Consider the following 27,531-nt stretch of genomic DNA (forward strand, 5'->3'; position numbering starts at 1 on the left):
GAGTAAATTTCCTTTTTTTGGTAGAACTCAAAATGACAGAATCACTGTCAGAAATTTCTCCATTTTCCCCGTCTGGGGGGTCTGGAGAGGGATCTGGGGGCTTTGTAGGGGGTCCAGGAGGGAAATCTTCCTCCATTATTCACAACAGTAAACAACTACAATAATAGTATGGAAAATGACAGAAGTAAAAAAAGGTTATAAATATCTGGAAATCAGCAGCGAAAAGTGACTCCTGGAAGATCAGGAGGGAGAAGAAACCTCAAGGCACAACACACCACACTTTTTTTTTGCCAGAAAACAAAAAAGAATGGTAAAAAAATAATTTTAGATAGAGCAAAACAGAACAACTGATGACAGCCAAATGTTATTGTTGCAAAATCCTGAAGAAAGTTCTATCCTCAAAATTTCGACTGGTAAGCAACACTGACTCTTAAAATGGTCTGACTCAAGTATCTGATTCACTTCTGCTATCATTTGCATTTTCTTTACATATATTCTCCTTACACTCCTTTCTTCGCTCATTCGCTCTACATGCCTAAACCATCTAAGCGTCCCTTTTTTGATCTTACTCATTACTCTTACATCAGCCTTGCACTCTTTGCGGATGTCCACATTTATCACACGATCATACATGGTTTTACAACACATACGCCTCACAGATCTCATTTCTACAACATTCCGTCTACCGAGAGTGATAATATTATCATATTTTGCATTACGAGAAAAAAAACTTGTTCTGTTGTTTTTTTTCGAAGTCTCTAGTATGACAACATCAGTGTATGACTCGTAATAAAATTTTGGCACATGACAGAGAATGACTCATGGTATTTTACACAAGGAATGGCATTAGAAAACAACGCTCAGACGTCAATACTGTGTCACAAGGAAATGTATAAGGGAATACTGTATTCAAATATACATTTGCTGCGGAAAACATTTTTTGCAAAAATCGCTTCAAATTAACCTACTGGACCAAACTAATTTTTTGATAATGTTAGGTGGTGTATGATGAATTATATCAGTAGGAAATATTGCGATCTTGGATTTGGAGATCATACTTCTCAATGAGTAATAGTAATTATATTAATGACGGGTTGTTTCACCGAATTTGAACAATTCATAAAATTTTAAAGTTGATTTTCTAATCCTGTTATTATTTCAGTTTTGTTAAACAACTGGTTAGTAATGATATAAGAACAAAATTGTTCAAATTATGTGAAACATCCCTTCCTAACAATTTATTCCTGAATGTATGTGGGGCTAGAGCAATGTAAAACATTCCATATTTAACAATAGTAAAATAAGAAACTAGACGAAATAAAAATATAAGTTTAATAAAAACAGAAAAGAAATCAAAAATATTAAATTTATGCAAATCCTAATCCTTTTTACGTTTTTTGACCGTCTCCCGTCTCCAGATGGCCATCAGGGGGACTCCATCCAGGCAACCATGGCAACGATGATGGTATTCTTCGATTGGCGTGGTCTGCGCCATACGCTTCCGAGAAGTGCCCTGAAAGAGTGCACTTGTACCTCCAAGAACATTTTCGTAGCGCTGCAGTATCTTGGTAGGCTTAACAGTATATCAATGCAACATGAAAAATACAAAAAATTAATACCAAACTAATGCAAAACAATTATATTTATAGGAATAAAGTATTTCAACGACCTTCCGATTGAAATAAATAGATTAAAAGATATCAACAAACTGAAGTTATACTTGTCAGAAATAATGAACTAAATAATTGCCTGTTTTTCCCTTTCTTTATATTTACTATCAGTCTGTATTCATCTCTATTTTATTTATATGTTTCTAATTACTCTCTGACCTAGAATGAGACAATCCAAAGTACTCATAAAAGGACCAGAAGGGTCTAGGGAGACGAACCAAGAAACTACTCGATGGACAGAAACTCGCTGAGGGAACTGGTAGAACTACTACACTGCCATCTCAGGAGACACATGCAGGAGTAGAAAACACCAATAGTTGCGGGAAATGTGAAGAGGATGAAGAGACTCCAATTCACCTATGGTGCCAATGTCCTGCCCTGGTGGGAACTAGGCTCAGATACCTGGGGAGACATACAGTAGAACCAGAAGATTTAGCCACATACCCAATGACAACCCTGGTAAACTTTATTAAAGGGACTGGGTTGTTGTTAAAGGATTGAGGTAAAATGGGAGATAGCACAATGGGCCTATGGCCTAAGTGCTCATGGGAACTACGTGTAAACCGTCTCCTCCCTTAAAAAAAGTTACTCTCTTAATTGCTCAGTATTTAGTATGTAACAGAATCCTATATATGTACACCTTCACATATAGATGATCCAGAAGTTTCAATTAATAATAATAATAATTGGATGACTTGTACAGCGCCGTTTTTGTGCAAAATCACCTCAAGGGCGCTGTACAAACTTATAATACATTTCTACAGTGATGTTATTACTTAACTATTTATAGAGATAATATACAGTACAATACTTACCTGGTAGGTCACTAGAGATTAACGCTTAGTTAACATTATCTAATTATTTATTAGCGAAATTTAGATAGAAGATTTAGGACTTAATTGGAAAATTGAATATAAATGTACTTTCTCTTAAGAATGGAAAATTTAATTTAAGGGTACGACAGCTTAAAAAGGTAAGTTTTTAGTTTAGACCTTAATTCTGTTGGACTTGTTATGGATCTTACTTCCGGAGGGAGTTTATTCCAAGCCATCGGCCCAGATACTCCGAAAGCGCGATCACCAAACTTAGTATTTGACTTGCGCTTAGGTTCTATCAGTCAGCCTACAGCTGATGATGTTGCTGATCTAAGAGTTGACTGCCTTAGTCCAGTGTTTTCCGGGACGCAATTGTTTCTATTATATAAACCTAATGCATAATGTTATTCTATTTTCCTTATAATTAACGCTCACCAAGCACAAGAACCAGTTTCTTCTTTGGTGAGATTGCGATTATAAATATATTTTGCACCAATATGTTATTTATATAACACCACTTTACTCACATATATCTATATTAAAAAAAAGTAAAAATAAGCATTATTGTAAGCGTATTTTAGATTATGCTAGTGTAATCTACCCACAGTTCTAGTAAAATTTATATTTGTAATTTGTTGGTTTAGGTCAAGATAATGTTTCATATTCTGACTAATAAAAAACGATTAAAAAATTCTTTGATTCTTCACTCCCTTCGTTTTTCTAATCAAATAGCTTAGAAATCATTTGTGCATGAGCAAAAAAAATCTTCAAAAAGTCGTCAACACAGAAGATAAAAATTAATTTTCATTTCATGAATTTAAGTAAAGGAGATAAAAATTCGTTTTCTAAGGCCAAATAAATAATGTTTTAAGATGTCCATGGATTTCAATATATTTTTTAAATTCCAGCCCACCAACAACGTGAAAAATGAATAAAGTTTCACTCTTAAATTGTAAGAGATGGTATCGCCGACTCAAATATTTGCCGAGTATGATAAACATGGTGGCGAAAACTCACAAAAAGACAAATACTCAAAAACTCTTTTTCTTAAGTTGGATACTGGATACCTGTCAAAACAGTCTAGAGAAAAGTAATAATATGATAAGAATATTCCCATCAACATTGACTCAACTATTGGCCATGTCTCCACTGAACAAATGATATCTAGAAGTGCGATCACATATATATCATCAATATATGCGAAAGAAAACTGTTATAGCCAATTTTAACAAGTCAGTGAAAAGGATTAACCCTTTAAGAACGAATTTCTGTAGTATGTTATCGATTAGTGGCTAAGTTTGCATTGCGTCTGGGTCCCACCCAGGCGTCATGAGTTCAATTCAACAACATTTTCAGCTTACTGTTGTGGCAGTAGGAGATTTCCAAATATTGTCAAATTATTCGTAATCCGCGAATGTTGGTTTAAGAATTTTTTTTACATATTTATGTAAATACTTTTTTTTATCAATCGCACACATATGATTCCATGGCAACTCGGGGCAGCAAAAGTAATACAAAGTCATAAAAAGTGATAAAAAATAAGTAATATCGAATTGGTTTTTTATTAAAGGAAGTGACAATGAAAGTAAACAAATCTTTATGTTAGAAATATCAAAACAATTATTTTATTATTATTAAAATATATTATATTTATATAAAAAATTAAAAAATATATACATTTTTACAATCCAGTTAAGTTGAATTATTAGTTGTATCGTAAACGAATCATTTTTCAATAAAAAAATACAACAGATAACTCAAGAAAATGTTGATGATTTTTGTGAAAATATTTATAATGAAGAAAAACTTACTGCACAACAAACTTTACTTTGGAATAACAAACCACAAAGATTCGATGAGCCTTCCCTGCACAGAGTTTTGGCGGCCAGCTTTAGGAGGCTGGTCGAATAAAGCGCCGGTCCATGCCAGATCGTGTTGCCACGCTTGCAACGCAAAAGTCGGTTGTATCAAAACCTTCTAATCAGAAGGCCGGGACACTCATTGAAAGCAGCCTCCTAACTAGTATGTAATTTTACAAAAAAATTCGCATTTATTTCTTTTTTCAATTCATTATTTTTTATTAAAACATCTTAAAATGTTTAATGTAATTATTTTTTTTTATTTTTTTAAGGTTCCCATAAAGGCTGATTTGATTTAGTGTCCAGGCCTTGTGATCTAGAAGGTTTTGGTTTTACCCCCCCCAGGCGTCTCAATAGATGTTTCATATAAAATAAATCTAACCTAACGACATAACCTTATTAATTGACATTAAATTGAATTTCTTTTTTCATGACTATGTCGCAATCACTCTTCAACAGTGTATTAAGTTGCCCGGTTACCCACACAGTCCCTTCTATCTCTTAAGTCTTATTTTTCTACGTATGGTTAAGGAGTGCTAGTGGAAGCCAAAGTGAGATGCGGTGACTCAGCTAGTTAACGGCATCGAGAGTGACAGGAAACTGATGTAGGAGACACTATTCGACGATGAGTTCTGTTGTTTGAATAAGCCTACATTCGTACGAGTCAGAATCATTTAGGCCCCACTGTGCAACATAATATAGACACAGCTACTGTGAAAAACCGAAATCGGTTGAGGGTTTGATGATGAAGAGAGAAGCCTGGCATTTATTGGTTGGGTTCACGACAAGGTGCTTGTTTTTAGAATTAGAATTTAAAGTTTGCTTTTGTTAGTGAATGAATGTAAATCTTGGAAGTGATAACTAACCCACTTCCCGATATTAAATCCAGACTCGTCGTTAATGAATTTCTCTGAAATCGGACGATATCACAGCAGAAAATATACGAAATAAATGTCGGTCCTATCCAATCGGTTTTAGCCGGGCGTACTGTACAGGGCCCGCAGATACTTAAATAGTACACAACTGCTGACCCTGTACAAATCGCAAGTGCGCCCTACTGTCGAATTTGGCAGCCATCTCTGGTCCGGAGCCCCTAAATACCTGAAAAAAACCCTTGACTCTGTGCAAAAACGGGCGGTCCATTTGATAGATTCCCCAATCTTAACAAACGGACAGCAATCTTTAGAGCACAGGCGTCAGGTAGGTATGCTGTCCTTGTTCTATCGGTATTACAATGGAAGATGCTCTGAGGAACTAGCGTCATTGATCCCTTCGGCACCGGTGCGTAGTCGGGATACATGCCAAACGCGCGCCCAACATTTGTAAACGGTTGACATTTGTCACTTGAGAACGGGTCGCTTCTACGATTTGTTCTTAGGTTCAACAGCTCAGCTGTGGAACGAACTGCCGGCCTCTGTGTTTCCTCCCTCCTACAACTTGAGACTCTTCAAGACCAATGTTCACTCCTTCCTCTCCACAAAAACACCCTCCACACAGCATCCCCAAAGATGACATAGGCCCTGAGGGAAATTATTTTCTTCAGGGCCTCCTGTGTGGAGTTAATATTAAAAAAAAAATCGGTATTCGACGCAGTTGTTAGTCCTAGAGGAAAAGGGTTCAAACCTCAGTAAAAGCAATTTTTTTCTCTTAAGCTTTAGAAAACATTTTAAAAGGTCGCAGCAGTTAAGAGCCAGTCCCAGGGGGGAAGGCTCAATCCTCATTCAAATCAAAAATGTATTTGTGTATTTAAATATATCTGTTAATAAAAAATTTTGTATTTTTGTAAAAAAAACTTTGTTTATTACGGGTTGATTTTTTAAATACACACATCTGAATTTCGTCTATTATGTCGTGAATGAATAAATAAAGTGTAAATTAACTCACTTCGCGACATCCGATCAAAATGTAACTCGGCAGATAAACTCGTTTTCGATGACGATGCATTCTATCAATTGATGGCAATCACGCATATACAGTATACACGCGCACATAAAATGCATTTCTTTGAAATTGGATGACATTAAAACAGTCAATAAACGAAATAAATGTCAGTCCCACCCAATTGGGATTTGGTGAGGTTGGTAGATTTGCCGACTCCAGTTTCTGACTCAGTTTCTCCAGTTTTCTACTTACCTTTTTGTATAATTTTCAATAGCTCACTAGATATATTTTGTTTTTAAAATCCACTTAAAAGTACGGTAAAGCGTAAAACCAAATAAAAAATTATGCTGAAAAGTTTTGTTTTTTCGGGTTGATTTTTCACGTCCAAGATCTGCAAATAAGTTCTCCATTGAAGCAGAATTTCGCCTTCAATTCGAAGTTGATTCAGGGGATATATATAAAAATGGGTAAAAAAAGCAGTGTATTTGAATTAAAGACAGTAATACAGGCCCTCTAAGATGCATTTATTTGATGAATCATTTAGAAATCATCTTCATAATATTTTATTCATAGTATTTACAGTTTCTTTAAGCATAAAAAATATAATAATTGCTGACATGATCCCTCTATGTTTGGTGACAATAATTTTAACAGGTAAACTGAGTATCAGGCAGGTTAAAAGGTTGAATTTCAATTAAAATAAAATCGTTCCGACTTAAATTTAAATAAAAAAACTGATATTAATTTTGTTAAAAAAATGCAGAAAAAATAGGTTTTGTTTTAAAGAAGGGGGAAAATTTAAAGAAAACTAAGTAAAATGTTTGGGGTATAAAAAAATACACGTACTACTGTTAGAAAAGAAACATATTATTTTGGAACGATAGTTAGTGAATTCTACTTATTTTAACTTGGCTTTTATATTTTCTAAATATTATTTGTAAATAGCTGTTTTATTTGAGAAGAATGGATATATCTTTAGAATTGTAAACACATTTTTATTTGAATTTTTAAGTTAGCACTATTATATACTTGTACTGTCTATCAACATAATAAGTTTTAATTATTTATAACAACAGAGAGAGAGTTTTAATTATTTATAACAACATTTTAGAGCTTTATCAAACTAATGATAAATGATTTACAAAATTGAAACATTTTAAATTATGAATGTTTTTCAAATGAAAGAAATGCATGCCTTTACAAAGATTTGAAAATTACACAGATAGAGTTATAAATTAATGATACAACATATAAATTTGAAACCCTGAAAATCCGAAAGAATTTGCAATTAACATGATATTAAAATGCAAGCAAATTATTAATCATTAATTTTCTTATAAATTCGAGTTATTTTTTCATGTTAAAACATAAAAAAATATTGAAAACCATGTTTTTCTAAAAAGTTCATCGCTAAGTCAACATTTTTATACAGGTCATTATATAAAATTAATCTTATGAAAAGGGATTTACGGGAAAAGTTATATACACAGTCCTGTTCTAAATTAATATCGGTAGAAAATAATCAATAATTTGTAAAGCTTTTACATTGTGTACATTTATTTAAAAGATGTATTAGTATTTTGTAAATAAAGCAGCAGAATGTGTTCCGTATTTGTGAATGCTTTTGTTGTAAATTACAATCCTCTAAACATTATGTTTTGGGGCAATTTTATGAAAAGATTAACAGGCGTTATTTAGCCAAATTTAACATTCGGTGTAAAAGAGATTTTGATGGTGGTCTTAATGTGATAAGTGTTCTTCGAATTACGAAATTTATTTACACAATTATGTTTTTGGTTTCAGCTGACACTTTCTTCGTTTATAAGAGGAGATATTCCCTGTTCATGTCGACCAAAATTAATCATTTAAAAAATCCTTCATGATGCAAACTCTATGCCTTTGGAATGTGCGGCGCTCTGATAATAGTAGTGCCTTCTCAAACACTGCCTTCAAAGCAACATTGAGTCACTAAATTATGTATTCACCAGTTTTCGACCCTTTCAGCGATTTCCACTTTGTTTTTTATCTTTCACTTTGAGGAAAAAATCAAACAATTGAATTCCTGGACAGAGTGAAAGATACAGAACCATAAATACCCCAATGTCTTACAAATAAAAATTGCTGTGCTGTTTATATTGATAAATACTGTTACCTTTCAATGTAAAGAAACCAAAAATATTTTAATAAATTATTATAAGCAATAATTAGTCTACGTCTTGTTTTACCTTTTTTAGAATTGTAGTTAATAGTAATAGTATTAAATTGAAGTTAGCTGATCCCATGGAAATAATGACTATGAATTTTTTTATATAAGTAATTGACCAGAGACTGTTAAAACATAACCTTAAAAGTACCTTTCGTAAGTAACTTTTACAACCAGCTGCCAATATTGATTAAAAGTTTAAATAAATGGAAAATAAACCAAGGAAATTAAAAAAAACAAGCACTAAATGTTTATAACTTAAGTGTATTAAAGTAAAAATGTCATGCATATTATGTATTGGCTTTCAGAAGGTTAAAAAAAAAAGTCATACTTGAAAACTCCCATCATAATATTACATTCATAACAATAAATAATAAAAAAGAATATAATTATTTACAAAAAACGAGTTCCTTATTTTATTCATAAAACCACATTGAAAAAAGAAAACATATTTTTACTTTTTTTTAATGCAATATTACTTAAAGGTAGAGACATTATTGTTTTATTTTTGTTACGATAAAGTTCTATTAAGTTTGTTTAATACTTTTACGCATGACAGACTACATATTACTTTTTTTAAATGACAGCAGCTTAATTAACACATAAAAATAATAAACAAACTAAAATGAATTATATACAATAACAAAAACTAAAAATTAAACACCAACACCGTAAATGATGGACGTTTTAAACGATACTTTTTTTGATACAGGTTCAATACAGTTCAGTATTACCATTAGATTCGGTATGGAAAAATTGATTTGTTAAATTATTTATGTTGATTTTCGTCCAATTTTTTGGCGCAGTATTAGGCAGCTGTTGCGTAAAGCTTAGTTAATTTACAAATTGTTAAGTTAATTGAAGTTAAGTTAATTTGGAAAATGTTGCGCAGTTATATTAATAATAATAATAGTAAAGCCATTAAGTGGCGCAGTTTAGTGTTATTTCACTACAACTGCGCTTTTAGAGTATATTGTTAAAATGTGATTATGAACGCGTATTTCTGTTCGGTATTGTAATGGCAACTTTATCCGCAAATCTGTATGAAAAAAATGATTGAATAAAATTAAGATTTTCCATATGGTTCCCCATGTGGTTTTCATGTGGGGGATCAGAATTGAAAAAAGTATCGTGTAAAACTAGCTTAAGTAATTGAAAACCCATATTATCTACAATGAAAAAATAAATATAAAATTGAGCATACAATAAGAACTACAGAAAAATGTTTGAATGGAGACTTTCAGATATATTTTCTGTCTTACTGAAAATAAATATTCCTTGTCTATATTATGTTTTCAGTTTGTAGCAGAATGAATACGTTTAAGAACTGTAAAAAAATACAAAAAAACATGTAAATTGATTTTGTAAAAAATTATAGTCATAAATTTTAAACTACCTAATTAAGATCATAATCATTGGTTATATAGGAATCATAAATATTCACAACGCTTAATAATTTATTTTACAATATATTATGGTTAACATGGTTAATAATTACTTACTTTAAAGAGTACAATATATATTATATGCATTTCAACTATTTAATCTATGTTATGCGGTCACTCTTAAGCATAAAATTCTAATCAGATTTTAAATAAAATAGTGTCGAACATACAGTGGGTGTTCAAATTATTAGTTACTCTCAGATTTTTTTTTCTTATAAATTAAGAATTAGCCCCCTCCGCGGTCCTCCGTGGTCGGAGGGTCAGGCTTTCAACGGTAAACTTAAGGTCGAGGTTTCAAATTCCGGAGTCTGCAAGTAAAATTTGTTGGATAATTTAGTGATTTTTCACAATTTACTCATATAAAATAATTAGTATATTTGCGGCACGTTCCAGAGTGGAATACACTCTCAGTATCGCACTGGTTTAAGACCATCTTGAAGCGTTGCTTGAAATGTCGTTAGCCGTGTTTAGTGACCGGATATGAATAGCCAGGTACTTCTCCACTTTCTTCTTTCCCATCTCCTTTCCAACGACACGACCTTCAGCCTTACAACATACCCCAATTAAGGACGCCATAGGCTCACTAGCTCCAGACGGTTGGAAGCAGTTGGGACTCTAGTGCGGTTTCAGATCAAAAATAATTTTACTAATTAACTTGAAAATCACGTACAGTTAGTCAGAAAACCAAAAAATAAGGAGGAAAGCGATTTACTACTCGAAATGAAAGAAAAATTCGTGATATTTGCCCCTAAAACAGATAAAAATGTACGAAGGAGTTACGATAGTCAGGAGTGTGACGGACAAAAATTATAATTGAAACTGGAGTTACTATTTCTGCTAGAATGTATTCAGAGCGCACCAAAAGATGTGGAAGTTGATGCCAAGGGAAGTTCCACTATTGTATTGTGGTTTTTCTGTAATACCCATTATCGAAAACAAAATTATTTATTTTCGATTGTGTGAGAAATACACAATATAACTGAAAAACAAAATAAAAGCAAAAATTAACAACTAATTAAAAATGTTATATACCATAAAACTGATGATAAATCCATATTTTTACTAATGTAACTGATAATTTGAACATCCACTGTACAATGAGCAGAGTTGGCAAATGAAAATATATTCACTGTCATTTTTCTCATTCTTTCTTAAATAAACTTTGAAGAGAATAAATAGCAATTGCGATGTTTATAAAATTATCGGTTACTATCGGGATATTTTTATGTTTAAAACAAATATTAATAAAGTCAAAATAATGTTACTATATTTTTGTATTGACAAATTATTATTGTACAATGATGTAAAACGCTTTGCAAATTTTGATTTGCTGCCAAAATGACATTCTCGTGAAGGCGTCTGTAACGCCACACCGGCCAACGCAAGACGACTAGAGTACAAGCCTGGGCGCGCGACCGCCGTATTACGAAGTCAGTGCTGTCGCTAAGTAAACTTCATTATTAAAGAGAGTTTAACCATTTCATTTATGTAATATGCTTGCAGTTAAACAACACACAAATCAGCAGTAAGTAGTATAAACAATAATCGCCGCCATGCTCGATGGCACTGACTTGATCACGTGACACACAATGTTCTAAATTCAAAATCTATCACGCGTCAAGGCCTGTAATATTGTCGGCCTTGGGCCAACGTATGAGTGCACGGGAATTCGCTGGTCTCAAAGACAGCAGCTGTCCTGAAAGCCAGTGCGTTACCTACGCCATGGCCAAATTCGAAACGTATAGGATTTTTTGGAATTGAGATCGTTTTTATAATTAATTATATACATGTATGTACACCGTGAATCACGCTCATACCGCGAAACTTTGAAGTAATTATTAATGAAAAAACTTTAATGAATTTAATATTTTTGTATGGTTTATAAAGCGTTGGTATAAGCAGATTTTCAATGTGGGAGTGGCCATTTTGTTTTACGAATTCATGCATTACTTAGACAAGTAAAGCTACGATTACACTGGACAACATTTTTGCTAGAATTAGAATTGTAATTAGAGTTGGTTTGTTTAAATAATTTTATTTAATATATTTTTTTTAGATTATCATGAATAACCAACCCAAAAGCTTCGCGATTTGAGCGTGGAATTCGTGTATAGTTTAAAGTGTAATGAGAAACTTGGGAAAAGTAAATGCAAGGAGCAAGTTTACAAATCTTGTACCAAAAAACATTCAACAGCAAGATAAGGATGCCTGGAGGCTCTTTGGAGACGAAAGATGGGTGAAAATTGAGAGGACTTTTTAGGGACACAACATCGCAATGGGATGTACAATCAAATCATTTTTAGCCCACGGTGGATTATGCTCGCTAGTACAAGTTAAAATATTGTTGTTTCTTGTAAAATAATCAGTAGTAATTTAGGATTTTTTTTTACAATAACTTAATGAGTAAAACATAAAGTTGTAATATTTAACCATTGAGGACAATATTAGCGTTTCTCAAACGAAAATTTGAAAAAGAAAAAGATTCGGTCGCATCTAGAATTGAACCCAGGACCTTAGCATTGCTGGACTATGCTCTACCATTGAGCTAGCTCGACCCTATCACCTTCGGTCATACTTAACACAAATTTTCTTTTTAGATCGCTAATATTGTGTTCACTGATTAAATTAAAGAATTATTGGCACTATGTAGATTTTCTAATGTTGTATCTTTTGGACGCCTTTAAAATGCGTTTGTTAAAAATGAGTGACCACATTTCTTATTAATTGGTAATGACATTTTGTTTACATTTTATGATATACTTTGACGATTACATTTTAAAATTGTCTAATTTCTGGCTATATTATAATAATATACTTTATTTAGCATAACATTCAGTGGGGCTGCGACATTCCGCACTAAAGGGTATTAAAAATATACGCAATAACATTTTTACATTGATAGAAGGTTCTATAGGCACAATTACTAAGAAGTACTTTTAGAAATTACACAATTTATAAATCTATACTTGACCAAACGAAATTCTATACGAGAGAAGGCTTTGGGAATAAATGATAAATAGAAGAAGATGGTAAACAAATTCCCACAATAATTCAGTACAAGTAAAGTTAACGATTTGAACTATTTATTATGGATATGTTAATTCAGATTTTGGAAGGATAACTAGGTTTTGAAAAGTTTTTTGGCGAGTGTCAGGAAAAGGTTTTAATTGAGTCAACCATTTTATTTCCAACTCAAAGTAAGGAATCAAATTAAAGTTCTAAGATTTGTTTCTAATAACGTTTATTTACAATAAAGATAGAATTTTTTTTCCTGACAGCCAAACGATACTTGGTTAGTTTTGTACGCGCTACTGACTGAGATCACCCTAATTAAAGTAAAATAATGTTTCTCCTCTCTACTCGCGTCTCAAAACACAGCAATCAAAATTGATAAGTCTATTTGGTAGTATTTTAATTTTAAATTTGATACAAATTTATTTTAAATGATCACAATACAAAAATATGAGATAACTTTTTAGAATTCATATTTACAAGACATAATGTTTCCACGCACAAATTTGAAAATAATTTATAAATTTATCGCGGAAATTATTTTTAGGAATACAAAAGGATAGAAAATTAAAACATAATTTTCAATCGAAAATGTTTTCTACGCACAAACCATAATGTTATCTTTGAAAAATAAAATTTAACTCATATAATAGGAATATGGAAGACGTAATATACTGATTTATTTACTTAAAAGTTTGTGGATTTATCGAAAGGTTCCTCCAAAGTTCGAAAGGAATAGTTACAAATTAAAGCTATAGCGATTAACTGGTTCCCTTGGAACCAGAAATCAATTTTCCTTCCAACTCCGGAGGCAAACTTTGCAACAAGCAAAACAAACAAGGGCAAACAAGTAACGAATAGTTTTAAATTATATTCCACACTTTACATATTACATTTAGACTAAGTATATGTAAGTATGTAGCTATGGCAGATCAAGAGCCCACCTTGAATTCACTCGAGATTAAAGTTATAAAATTAGACAAATTAATCCACAGCGGACAATGAATTAGCTGACGGCAAGTAAAAATGAGGTAATCTTTGAAAAATTAGTATTATCAAGCGATCTCTATGAAGAAACGCTTCCAACGAATTTAATTACGCATCTGAGAAATGTAAACAATGTGGCAATGATGAGATTTAAACTAAAACATTATATAAATTTAATAATAGTTAGATTAAAAATTCTTACTAACTTCACTGGTGTGTGAAATGACACCTCGAGAAGGTTTGAAATTTTTACCCACTTCATAAACTTCAATATTCCCTGCGCAAGAATTAGCATTATCTTTCTCTTCGATGCCGTTCAAACTTCCATTAGCTTCTGGAGTTTCTAGCTTAATCCTTTTTAATTTTGAGACGTCATTGATCTGATTGGAACCACTCACCCGAAAGTTTTCTTCCTTATATAAAAACTTGGCACCATTGAGAGAGGAGGTGATGGCCCCGACAAAGCTGTTAGTGGTACTTTCGCAAGAATTCTCGACTTTGAACTTAGGCTTAGAGTTTAAGAATCGCTCCAGCATTGGTGTTGAAGATTGAATCTCGAAGATTTGCAAGTCATCAGTTGCGTTGGATTTATCAGCCATATTCTTGTAAACTTTATCGTAAGAAATGTTTACAATAGGTTCAAGTGATGCAATATTAGGAGCCATGAATTTGAGTGCAGCTTTGGATTTTGGTGCGTTTCTGACTCCTTCATTCAATCGATGAGTGTTAGGGGAATTAACAGCTGGTGTTCTGTGATGCAAATTGAATCCTTTATCAGTTGATTTGATATCAGTTCTGGAAACAGTTGATGCTGATACGGTGGTGCTGCTTACTTGGGACGTGATTCCAGGCTTCGGTTTGTGGTGGGTGGGACCAGCCACTATTTCCTGGGTTACTTTAAACTTTCTGCCTGCAGGCTGATGGAATCGATGCTAGGGACTTGATGGCGAGGTGTCGGAGAAAGCATCTTCCGTTGAGGAGTTGTTACTGGAAGGTTTGTGTGGGGGCCTCCTTTGTCTCAGGACGGAGGGGTCAAAATTTGGATGTCGTCTAGCGTGTTTGCTGTAACAAAAAAACTAAGCTGTAATTATTCATATTAATGGTAGTTTTATTTAATTAAATATTTCCCGCACTATTATTTTTTTAACTAAATGGACACAATTTATTCGCAAAAAAAATCTTCTGAATATGTATACTAGTAGTTTTGTGAACAATGGACTTCGTATAATTTTGATCACTCTGACTTGACACCTCACAACAATCGCAACACTCATACGCTCTGGCGGAATAAATAGGTACTATCAAACACAGCTGCCATCTTGATAGTATTGACCGGTCTCGGAACACACAAAGAGACATGCAAAGTGATCGAGTCAAAGCAGGAGTTCGCCAGGCTCAACCATTAAATAAGATGAGAAATGAAAGCTGTGACGTAAAAACTCTTACTATTTTAACTGACCAATCCAGTTCTAAAACTTGACAACTTTTAGTAGGAGGGATTATGTTAATTTGTGCTTTCTGCAACATATGGTGGAAAAGACTTATGTCATAACGAGACGCTAGTTTTAGCAAAATTATCCTTGTTCCACGTTGTAAACACCGATGTAACCATTCTCCTTCATTCTTCTATATGTTAATGTATTCCCTATATTCTGAAAGTTGTACATTAGCTAAGGCTAACTTTCTAAACTCTGGGCTCCGTGTAATCCACATTTTCTTGGATTCAATGCTCGTTAAACTAGTATAGCGCCGAGCACACTGCGTTTAAATGCACATTATACAGTTACTTATTGCAGACTCCAGCCTTAGCAAGTTTGTTTTGTGCCTTAACAAGGTGTTTGTTGGCACGTAGCCTGAAAGCACATATTCGACCGGATTGCACAAACTTAAGATACAATTAAGGTGATACAACATCCTGCCGAACTTGTTGGTCCTTTGAGCCGGATTTCAATTTCAATCAAAAAGCGAAAAAAATAAGTTTGTTTCTGATAAAGTATTTAAAAATGAAATACTGACACTTTCGTAACAACGTGCAAGTAAGTTTCACATTTGATAAGGAAAATGTAAAGTAAATGATCATATTACTCAAAGACGCTCCCGTTCCGAAGGAGGTTAACACAAACCCTAAATGAAAATTTTGTGCGATAGCTAAATTTTTTTTATTTTTTATTAATATCAATAGCAAAATTTGTACATTATGTAGGTTTAAAGTATAATATAAGTATATTTTTTGTATTTTTTTCACAGTCCTCCTCACTAGGGTTTCCTGTTCTGAGGCGGCCTGTAGTTTTTCTTAAATTTTTGTATTTAGTTTTGAATTGTCTTTACATTGTCTTCATAATGTTTGTAAGTTGATTATTACTTTGATCTCTAAGCCATGTTTTGACTTTTGTTTTAAATATACTCATTTCGTTTATTTTTTTGGTTTCATTTGGTAGAGCATTGAACAATTTTATAGCATGGAATTTATTATTTCTCTGTCCAAAGGATGTGTTCAAACTGGGAGTAATCAGGATATTTTCGCTTACATTGAATAGAAAATAAACAGAGGAAGTACCTTAATAACGCAGAGAGAGAAAACGATTTGATAGATAATTTCTTTTGAACTGTCAGTCGGCTAGTTGTAAAATATTAGCTTAAAACAATATAAACTTTATTAACTAAAGATTCAAGATGCCGCAAAAGCGGAAGCCAACGAGTGTAAAAGTATTTCGAATAAAAAACGGTATGAATTTCATTTTAGAGTTTATAAAAAAAAATATTTCATCGTTTAGACATGTTTTAGCTTACGATATTTAAGTTTGTTAGTTAATATTATATTCACAAAGAGCTTATTCTTTATGACAACAAAAACGGCCAAGTTTTATATTTTATCAATTTAGCAGGCAGCTTTCCTAGAAATATTTGCAAGGCCAAATAACAATACTGAAGCTCAGCGCAAATTTGGCCTTGCCCAGGGCTAATATACTTTGTTTAAAATTTATCTTAATATTTATTATAACACCTCGATATTTATATTAATTAAGCACTATTCAATTATTTATCATATCCCGAAAGTTAATATTTAAAAACGTTGTAAAAGAGTTTGAATCGACGTAAGAACTACCCTCTATTGCTCCCCAGAACCAATGAGGAGCACATATATTAATGTAGTTAATCCCAGAATTTTTGAAGTGAAAAAAATCCCGGTTTCTAGTAGTCCGGTATTTGTGGAAAATAAATGGATCGAAAAATAACGGAATTTGAATGAATAAAAAGACGTGCATAATTTGAGCAAAAATTTTCATAAGTGACAATGGTGCATGTGCTTCATTTTAAAGTACAACACACTTTTATTGAATTGCAACCAGTAGACGTTTCTCGAACCTTCGGGCATTGTAAATTAAATCAAAAGAACTATAAACAATTAAATTAAATACCGTAGAGTAAATCCAAGGAACAAAAGGAACGATTCTAGGAAGTGAAAGACCACCTCCACAGCTTTGAAGAAACTTTGTTTTTTAAAGTTTTGAAGTAGAATCAGTAGGTACTGCCGTCATTCGCAATTTTCTCCTTTAATAACTCTGCCATATTTGCTAATTGAATTTGAGAAACTTTTTAAAACTTATACATAATTACCATAGAAAAGTTTGGTTAGGTTCTTTTTTTCCAATTTTATTTTAACGAGTAATTTTGTATATTGAATATAGAATAAATAAAGGATGAGCTTTAATAATTGACCGGTCGGTGGCAGAGTTGATATCGCAATTGGGTCCCACTCAGGCGTAGTGTGTTCAATTCCTTGGCTGGCTAAGTCCTCCATCACAACACAAGCAACATTTTCAGCTTACTGTGGTGGTAGTAGGAGATTTTTTAATATTTTCAGGTTATTCGTAACCCGGGAATGTTTGTCTTTCTTTTTAAGAAAAAAAAGTAAAAAAACAATACAGAGAGAGAAAACAATAAATTACATATTAGCATCGCATAGTGGCACTCTTCTCTTGTTATCGCGCATCCTTGTTTGACAGAGACTAGAATAATTTCATCGCCTACGTTATTTTATAAAACTACATTATCAATTTCCAACCATCTGTCCAGTATTACGTGTGACACCATTGTTGATAGACAATTTCTTTCAAACTGTCAGTCAGCTAATTGTAAAATATTAGCTTAAAACGAAATAAAGTTTATTAAATGAATATTCAAAACGTAAGCGAGAGAAAAGTTTAGTTAAGTTCATATTTTCCAATTTTCTTTAAACGAGTGGAAAGGTTGTCAATATTATTTTGCTGTTAAAATATGATGTTAGGTTCAGTAAGTTACCGAGTAGTTATCATAACATCATAAGTAGTCCACTTGTTATAATTGTAATAAAGGTGCTATATTTTGTTTATGTTCCGCTTACCAGGTAATAGGGGGTAATCTAGCTGTTATTCTAATTATATGAACATAATGACATTTTATATTTATTTCTAGTTACCATCATAAACATTCTATTCTCATCTATAACGCATAGTTAGACGACTAAGCCCAATAAATATTTGCCATAATACAGGGTTTTCCAATAAGAGGTGTTATTTTGAATAACCTGCTATTTCGGTAGATGTTACTTTCGAAGCTGTCATTTTTTGACATTTGACAAGTAGAAACTACGCCATTGATAAAAATGGGACAATACACGCTTCAACAATGCATTAAAATTATTAAAATTCACTTGAGTGAATCAAATGCAAATCATCTTGAGTGATGACGCCCATTTCCACCTCGGTGGCTTCGTCAATAAGCAAAATTGTCGCATTTGGGGCTCGGAAAACCCAAGAGTTATTGTTGAAAAGCCTCTTTATCTTCAACGTGTGACTGTTTGGTGCGGTTTATGGTCCAGCGGTGTCATTGGACCTTTCTTTTTCGAAAATAAGGCTGGAGCAACAGTTACGGTGCATGGATTGCGCTATTGAGAGATGATTCATGATTTTTTTTGGCCGGAATTGGATAATATTGATCTGGACAACAAGACGGCGCTACGTGCCACACAAGCAACGAAACCATTGATCTTTTACGATTGAATATCAAAATAACACCTCTTATTGGAAAATCCTGTAGAAAGAATGTTATCACTAACACTCTAAATATACAAGTGAATCAGCGTATCCCGAAAGATTTTAAACATCGTTTCCTGAGAAAAATTTTCGTAAAAAATCATTTTGCTGAACGATAATATATATCTTTTTTGAATCGTCATCGTTAAAAGATGCATATTATTTAAAACAAAAAAATGTATATTTCTGTAACACTTCGCCACTGATCACGCTGCCACACTTTGTCATGAATAACATGAAACGAAATGAAGCGCGTATCACGTGATACAATAGGCTCCGCTACACGTACACTTCGGAGTGGCAGTACCACGCGCCGCTCCAGGCTGCCGCGCAGAAAAGTCTCACAATGGACTGCGCTGTAAAACCGTTACCTTAGTTGGACTTCTTTTCTGCGCGTCGACCTGGAGTGGTGGGTGGTACCGCCGCTCCGAAGTGTACGCGTGATGGAGCCTGTTAAGTTTTACCGAGTGGCGACAAGTGATGGACAAATATGTTTTTGATTTATAATTAATATTAAAATAAAAATGACATCTACATTTTTTACTCCAAATATGAGATTCGCTGATTAATATCTTTTTGGTACGTGCTGATACGCCCTGTATAACCCAAATTACAATATTCATGCATTCAATTCATAAGTTGTAAAAACGGTATTCCAGCAATTATGTTGAACGACAACTCTTTTAAGAGGAAGCTACAAGCCAACAATACGTATATTCTCAGTATATCTTAAATTGTAGGTAATAGGCATTAAAATCGCTTGACAAACGAAGTCCAGAAACGTTCGATTTCAAGCACAAAACTGGTTTTTATTTATTTTGTAACTAATTTTACAAGAAAGCAAAAAAGTTAATCAAGTAAAACTATCCGCAGATAATCTTAGCTATAATACTGTATTTTTTTAAAGTTGTTTCCTTTACGCGTTCATACATTTATATTGAAAAAATATTCATTTTGATAGTTTACATTTATATTTTTTATTGAGTAATTTATTATTTTATTTAATTTCTACTCAAGCGAAACTATAGGAAAACCTTCAATTTATCTAAAGCATATTTTTTGGTATTCATAATGTACACCAATTCGTTATAAAGATTAATCAAAATAGTGATTTAGCGCTAAGCTTCGCCTTAAATAATCGAATATGCTTACAAGACAAAAGGACTTTCCATAGAATTGCTTGAATTCATCATATTATAGTTTCCGGATTCCATTACGTAATATAAACGACTAGAAGTCAGCAGTGCAGAAATTCAAAAAAATATTCAGGGACTAACTACCACATGTACTCTTCATTGCCCAATTATTGAAGGAACTAATTCCGCGGTGGAAATCTTCAATATATCACTAAATAAATTAAAAATATTGTTACTGGGACAATTCAGTTAATTTTTATTATCCCAGTGTAAAAGCCCCAAAAAGGGCGTGAATAAGAAATAAATACATGAAAAAATGAATTATTAATTAATTAATTATTGTCTATTAGATTGAAATGGTTTACCTGAGGTGGTCGCTGCGCATGAACTTCTTGGCACAGACAGGGCACGCGAAGTTCTTTTCGCCCGTGTGCGTGCGCGTGTGTCGAGCAAGCTCGTCAGACCGCGCGAACCGCTTGCCGCATCCGCCCCATCCACACGGAAACGGCCGCTCGCCTAGGAAACAACAAATAACTTTGTTAGTGTCGTACTTTGTTATTAAAAGAAAAGCTTTCATCAATAGTAAAGGGTACAAGCATCATAGCACGCAAAGTCACCAGTAAAAGTTCTGCAAAAATAAACAGAATAAGCTGAAAGAAACGCACACTTATACAACCATGTAGGGACACATCGTAGTACACACACCAATTAAATTAAATTTTGTTTTTGTGATTGCCGGATAATTTTCTTCGTGATGGACTTTATTTATATATGGAGTTCCCGGTATTGGCCGGGATTCTCGCAAAATTTCTCTTATCAGATTTAGCTAGTAATTATTTGTTTTGAACGTCAAGTGTGCAAAATGTCACGAAGAAATATGAAATTTCTACTTTAAGGGATGGGAAAAGAGGATGTTTCAATTACACAGGGACTTTTTCATTGTTTTAAAGGTTAAATGTGCAACATTTTATCAATCTCGGGATAAAACTGTTGATTTATATAATAAAATGCTTCATGTATTTTTAATATTATCAATTCTGAGCTGTTGTTAATTTAAGACCAACCAAACCGCAATTAAAGGAAAAACAAAAAATTCATTTTTTTTTTTTTTTTTTTAAATACTTCTGTTTGATTTTTGCTTTTGATTTTTAAAATGAATGAAGGCAAATCTTGAAAGTGGAAGTTTACTACCTTTCCCAGCATCTGATCGAGCTGGAACTCGGTACATAGACTCGTTGTTAATGACCAAGCAATGACGCTAACCCACACTGGCTTATATGAATTTCTCTGAAGTTGGATGACATTACAACATTTAATATACGAAATAAATGTCTGTTCTACACAATCTGGCTTTAGTCCACTTGTTGACTTCAGTCCCTAGGAATGCAGATTCTATCCTTAATTAAAAGTATTAAGACATTTTAAAAGTTCACTGCAGTTTAAAATCAGTCCCTGGGGAGGAAGGTTCAATCCTCCAATGAAACCAAAAAAATATATTTGTTTAAATACATCTAGTAATAAAAAAAAGGTTTATTATTTTTGTTTTTTAAGGGTTGCTTTTTTCTGCTCGCTTGGTTCAATCCCAAATTCCATATAATACACACCAAAAAAATACAGAAAAAAAGAAATTTTAAATATTTTTAGAAATAATTAAGTTTTAGAAATTTATGTCGCCAAAAATTGGCTTATTTGTAAATAATTAAAATTTATAAAATAGTTTAAAACACATCAAACTAGAATTATACAAGAGATCCGGTCGGTACCTATATTCATGTTTGTAGAATTCTTCCAGCTCTGAACATATGTATATTTAAAATTGTTCCGTAACGCCGATTGCTTTTGAGAGGCTGTGTAATAACCAATCGTATCATCAGAATTTAAACTGTATAGTTTAAGTTCGCACACGTCAGCTAAAACCACGGAGAGCCGTGAGCCGACCCAGTCGCACAAAAACCGTTCGTCCTGTCAAAAACTCCATCGCCGGTTCTTTATCGAAATAATAACCTTACTATTTTATCGCAATTTAATTTTAAATAACGAGTGCTAACAAACCACGCTAAACGTTCCAGTGCTAACAGATGATGCTCACTATGCAGATTTCACCATCTCCTCCCGGTAAGTTGATTGTGAATTAACGTTATGCATTTTGTTTTCGTATCGCCTGTCACAAGCCATAGAATTCATTTATACTTTATCTGTGTGGAATAGCCCTTTAAAGTGCGGCTATTCCAACCCTTGTTCGTTCCTCGAACAAAAATTATTTTGGCAGTAGGAACCTACCTACAACTGCCGGGTAAATCATAATTAAAAATACCACAAAGCTAAGAGAAAATATTGTTTTCATAAATAATTATTTTCACTTTTGAATGATTCTTTTGCCGATTAACGGTCATATTAAAAATAAATGATCAAACTAATTTCCGCCTTTGAAGACTGTAATAAAAGCGTAGAATAATGGAGCCATTTTAGTATCACAACTTAAAACATTTTCATTTCAAACAAAGTACCAACGTAGTTGTAAATAATTCTATAGGCGAAAAAATAAACAGGACGCGTTACATTGAAACAATTGGAAATGTTAGTAGGGGAAAAGTTTTCAAAGTGGACCATAAAGTTTATTTATTAGTACTGTATTCACGTTACGATTGTGTAAGGCTTTGTTTAGTTAAAACTTTGAAGTAATGCGCTTGAAGCTAGTTTATTACAATGGCGTGATAGCATTGGACAATTTGAAATATGTGGAGACAAAAGTGCCACCAGTTGCCACCACTATCCGGAGTCATTCTCAAGCAGGAAATGACAAAGATAGTGAGGAGGAAAATTGATCCCTATCTACAGGGTTTTCCAATAAGAGGTGTTATTTTGAATAGCCCGCTATTTCGGTAGATATTATTTAAAGCTGTCATTTTTTGACATTTGACTAGTAGAAACTACGCAATTAATAAAAATATAACGATACACGCTTCAACAACGCATTGAAATTATTAAAATTCACTTGAGTGAATAAAATGCAAATCATCTTGAGTGATGAGGCCCATTTACACCTCGGTGGCTTTGACCAACAAGCAAAATTGTCGCATTTGGGGCTCGGAAAATCCAAGAGTTATTGTTGAAAAGCCTCTCTATCTTCAACGTGTGACTGTTTGGTTCGGTTTATGGTCCGGCGGAGTCATTGGACTTTACTTTTTTGAAAATGAGGCTAGAGCAACAGTTACGGTGAATGGATTGCGCTATCGAGAGATAATTAATGATTTTTTATGGCAAAAATTGGATGGTATTAATATGGACAACGTTTACTTTCAACAAGACGGCGCTACGTGCCACACAAGCAACGAAACCATTGATCTTTTACGATTGATTATCAAAATAACACCTCTTATTGGAAAACCCTGTACCTGGCTTTTTATGTGAACACCGTAGAAGAGTCATATCCTGCTCCAAACCATCTGGAACCATTGATTCCATGGCATTATCAATTGGGGTATGCTGTGAGGCTGAAGGCACTCGGTAAGAGAAAGATTTAAGGTTGGGAAATGCCCGGTTATTCAGACCATTCAAGTCATTTCAATTCTGAAGGTGATTTTTCAGCAAGACTATACTGAGAGTATTTTCCACTCTGGAACGTGCCGCAAATATACGACATATTATTTTATTTGAATTAATTGTGGAAAAACATTATAAAAAAAATTTACATAAAATTTATTTGCGCGCTCCGATATTTGAACCCGTGACCTCCGGATATTGGAAAGCCTCACTCCTAAACTTCGGAGGTTTTTCAGATCTGCATTTCAAGCAATGTTGATGGCCTTTCAATAAGGTGATGCTTATAATATCGTATCAGTTTGATATACCTATTATTTATCTTGTAAATATGAACGTAAAACTTTATTTTTTTTCCGACTTTATGTCCGGGTTAAATCTTCCTCACAGGAAAAACTAAACCCTTCCACACACTTTTCCACAAATGATCATCTAGTCAATCTACATTATGCAAGTGCATTATATAAGCATAATAAATACAAAAACAACACGTCAAATCACCAGAGATCAAATGGGAAAATAATTCACCGACTCCAGATATTTTCATATCAGAGGGTTCGACTCGGTAGAACTTCTAATTGGACCTATAAATCCTACTGATCCCTCAATATAAATATTTAAAAAATCTTTCGTAATCCTACATGTATTTAAAATGACTGATTTTTGCATTTTTATGTATAAATTCTGTAACAGATCTAATACACCTACATTTTGAATGACAGAGCTAGGTATAATGCCAGTAGCCGAAATAATAAATGGTTATATTTTTACTGTCTGAGAATGCCAAATTCTTTTAATTTCATTTCCTAAATCGGTGTATTTTCTTATTTTTTCAGAAAGAGATTTTTTAATATTAAAATTAAGTAAAAATATTAATTTGTATACGTTTAATTGATACATATTTAATGGGTATATGCTTACTTAATACATATTTAAAACAACGTCGCAATAATTAGTTCACCTGGGTATATCACATAAATAATTATTGCTTATAATATTTTGTTATCAATTAGATGTAAAACAGGGTATATTTTGGAAAAATATTAACTTTTGAAGAATGTAGCACACAGAATTTAATATTGTGTAGTGCAGAAGAAGGCTACCTTTGGCTTGATTATAATTCGCTGTATTTTTATTTTGCAATGAGATACCCGGTATAACTCTTTCCATGACTCTTTGTGTCATGGATACTTCAGTTGCCACTCTAAAGTTAGTAAGAGTTAATTCATTCTGATGGAAACCAGAAAGGAGCGTAAAAGTTTTATTGCAACCTGAAGCAGAATTGCAACTTGAATTGTGTCTTTGTTAAGAATGTCTCTAGGAATAAAGTACGCAGATCTAACAACTCTCAAAATCTGACAGCTTTGAGAATATATTTTTTTTTAATTTACTTTTTTTTTTAGTTTATTGGGTAAACAAACAGTTTTACAAATTTATATTAATATAATATAAGTGAAGTTTCCACATGAAATTCATGTTCATACAGAAAAAACATAAATAAATAGAAAAACATAAACACACCTTACTGAAAATATTTGAGATATCTTAGATATCTTACACACCTTAGTGAAAATAACTGAGATATTTTAGATATCTTGCACACCTTAGTGAAAATAACTGAGATATCTTATTAAATCAAATAAAACACTTTGTTTATTAACCACGATTTTTTAATTATTACATCTACCGGTTTCGCTTCAGTCAAGCTTCATCTGGATGTGAAATATAATTGTAAGAAACCGGTAGATGTAATAATAAAAAATCGTGGTTAATAAACAAAGTGTTTTATTTGATTTAATATATAATGTCTAACCACAAATTGATTGCTTCCTACGGAAAAAAAGAGATATCTTAGATATATTACACACCTTAATGAAAATAACTGAGATATTTTAGTTATCTTACAACTTAATGGAAAACACCTTAATGGAAATAAATGAAATATCTGAGATATCTTACACACAGCAGGGGGAGAGGGTACATAATTAAAAATTTGATTCAATTTTCTCCAATATGCATTTAGTAAACTGAACTTGGACGAATGGAAAATATCGACGTCTGAAAATATATTATTGTATTTTGTGCATGTCCTTCTGAAAAATGTTGTGAATCAGGAACAGTTTTTAATATTAAGGTAATTTCATTGAGGTTTCTCAGATTTTATCCTAATCTGTTTATTTTAATAAGAAGTCCTTGTAAAGTGATCACAAATACAAATTTATGATTATTATAATACTAGCGCAGACCCGTGAAAAACCCGGAATAGCTGAATTCTTGACAAATCTGATGATTTTTTTTTTGTTACAAATATTACATGAAAGGTAAGTTCTTCATCGCTTTTCTGAATTCTTCGATATTCGTGTATTTTAATATTGCGTCGAATTATTCACTTTTAACGTAGGTACTTTTCATTATTCAAGGTTGTTACTGAAAAGTATATAAATCACATCGAATAGGCGACGAAGCAAGTACAAAAATTATTTTATTTTAATTATAATTCTGTCTTTGAAATGTGTATTTTGTGTAATTTTTACATTCGAAAATGTGTACACGATTTTTTTTTTTAATATTTATTTTTAAAATATGATCCACGATCTTTATATTTAATATGGTATTATACAAAAGACGTTATAAATGTATACTAATTAAACAAATAAAGTAGCACCGCTTATAAAGAGGATAGCTTTACAAATAATAATGTATATGAACGGACCGCTAAAGTATTCCCAGTGGAACTCGTTCAAACCACACGCACTATCTCGGAAACTTATCATTACTCTATTAATTAATCTAAACATATGTCAAGCATTTGAAGAAAACAAATACGCATTTAGACTAAGGAATTATTTATTTATAAATTAACCTTGTTGCATACTTGATCACTTTTCAGACATGAGTAGTTACAATTTTGAAAATTAAAAGTTCATTGAACTTATTACTCAGTAAAATTTTACATTACTTACTTACCCATGCACAAACAACCGAAATTAGTACGAGTAATTGTCTATAGTTATTAGGAGGATTGCGCCATCGAATCAAATATTTGTACAGCGCCTTTGAGGTGATTTTTCACATAAATGACGTCATACAAATCATCCAAATATTATTTAAAATACAAGTCGTCCTTTTCGCAATATGAAGGGACCATTTTTTCACCGTTTATTGATATTTTTCTTAGAAAGGAAATGGAGATCCTTTATCAGTGGGTACCAGGAGGAAAGAATGAAATAGGAGGTAAAGGGAAATACGAAATGTCTGTCATGACCGAAGTTAAAAGAGAGGAAATGAAAATTCATGATAAGTCACAATATATCGCAAAAAAATATTGTATCTGAATTTGGACAAAGTTATGAGACGGCGTTTTTATTAAAATTGAAATTTTAAAATTGATATTTAGATACTGAATTATACAAAAAATAAAATAACATTTTTGGTTCTTTTATCAGGGTACGTAAAAGTGATCAATCATGATGAAGGAACCATTTGTACCAAAACTTGTTGATTTGTATCAAAGAACATTGGTTAAAGCTAAGGCCCAGTTGTTTCGAAGAAATTAACGTGTGACAAAGTCATCAAATGGCTATTTAGCACAAATTATTGACAGTCGAATGATTTCCGTTAAGTGCCGAATCTAAGTCCGTTTCAGCTTTTGAAAAAATTTTGATCGGAAGAAGAGGAAAACTATCGAATTGTTAGGCTTTTAGCTTATTATAATTTGATAGAAATACGAGACGGTACCTTGCAAATGTGTAATAAATAACAATATGGCACTGAATTCCAATTTGATGATTGAATTTCTGCGAAACAACTGGGCCTTAGTGTTTCATTATTATTTTATTTTACATGAGGACACAAAGTACTCTTACAACAATTATTGAAGAAGTAATTACATATTTGTTCGGTGTATT

At 32.7% G+C, this 27,531-nt stretch overlaps 1 protein-coding gene across 3 annotated transcripts in view; it reads right to left on the reverse strand.

Annotated features, from left to right (window-relative positions):
• Window positions 1-14,768: 14,768 nt before the first annotated feature.
• LOC149425949 (uncharacterized) overlaps window positions 14,769-27,531 on the reverse strand; it is a 567,412-nt gene continuing 554,649 nt past the window's right edge. For all 3 annotated transcript variants that reach the window (XM_089642425.1, XM_089642440.1, XM_089642433.1), the window contains exons 3-4: window positions 20,449-20,599; window positions 14,769-14,934 (exon numbers count right to left, since the gene is read on the reverse strand). In XM_089642425.1, coding sequence (XP_089498551.1) covers window positions 14,805-14,934; window positions 20,449-20,599 — 281 coding nt within the window. In that variant the 3' untranslated portion in view covers window positions 14,769-14,804. The remainder of the gene's footprint in view (window positions 14,935-20,448; window positions 20,600-27,531) is intronic.

This window comes from Hesperophylax consimilis, chromosome 2, assembly GCF_061612785.1.
Source record: "Hesperophylax consimilis isolate HC1 chromosome 2, BYU_Hcon_1.0, whole genome shotgun sequence".
Classification (NCBI taxonomy): Eukaryota; Metazoa; Arthropoda; class Insecta; order Trichoptera; family Limnephilidae; genus Hesperophylax; species Hesperophylax consimilis.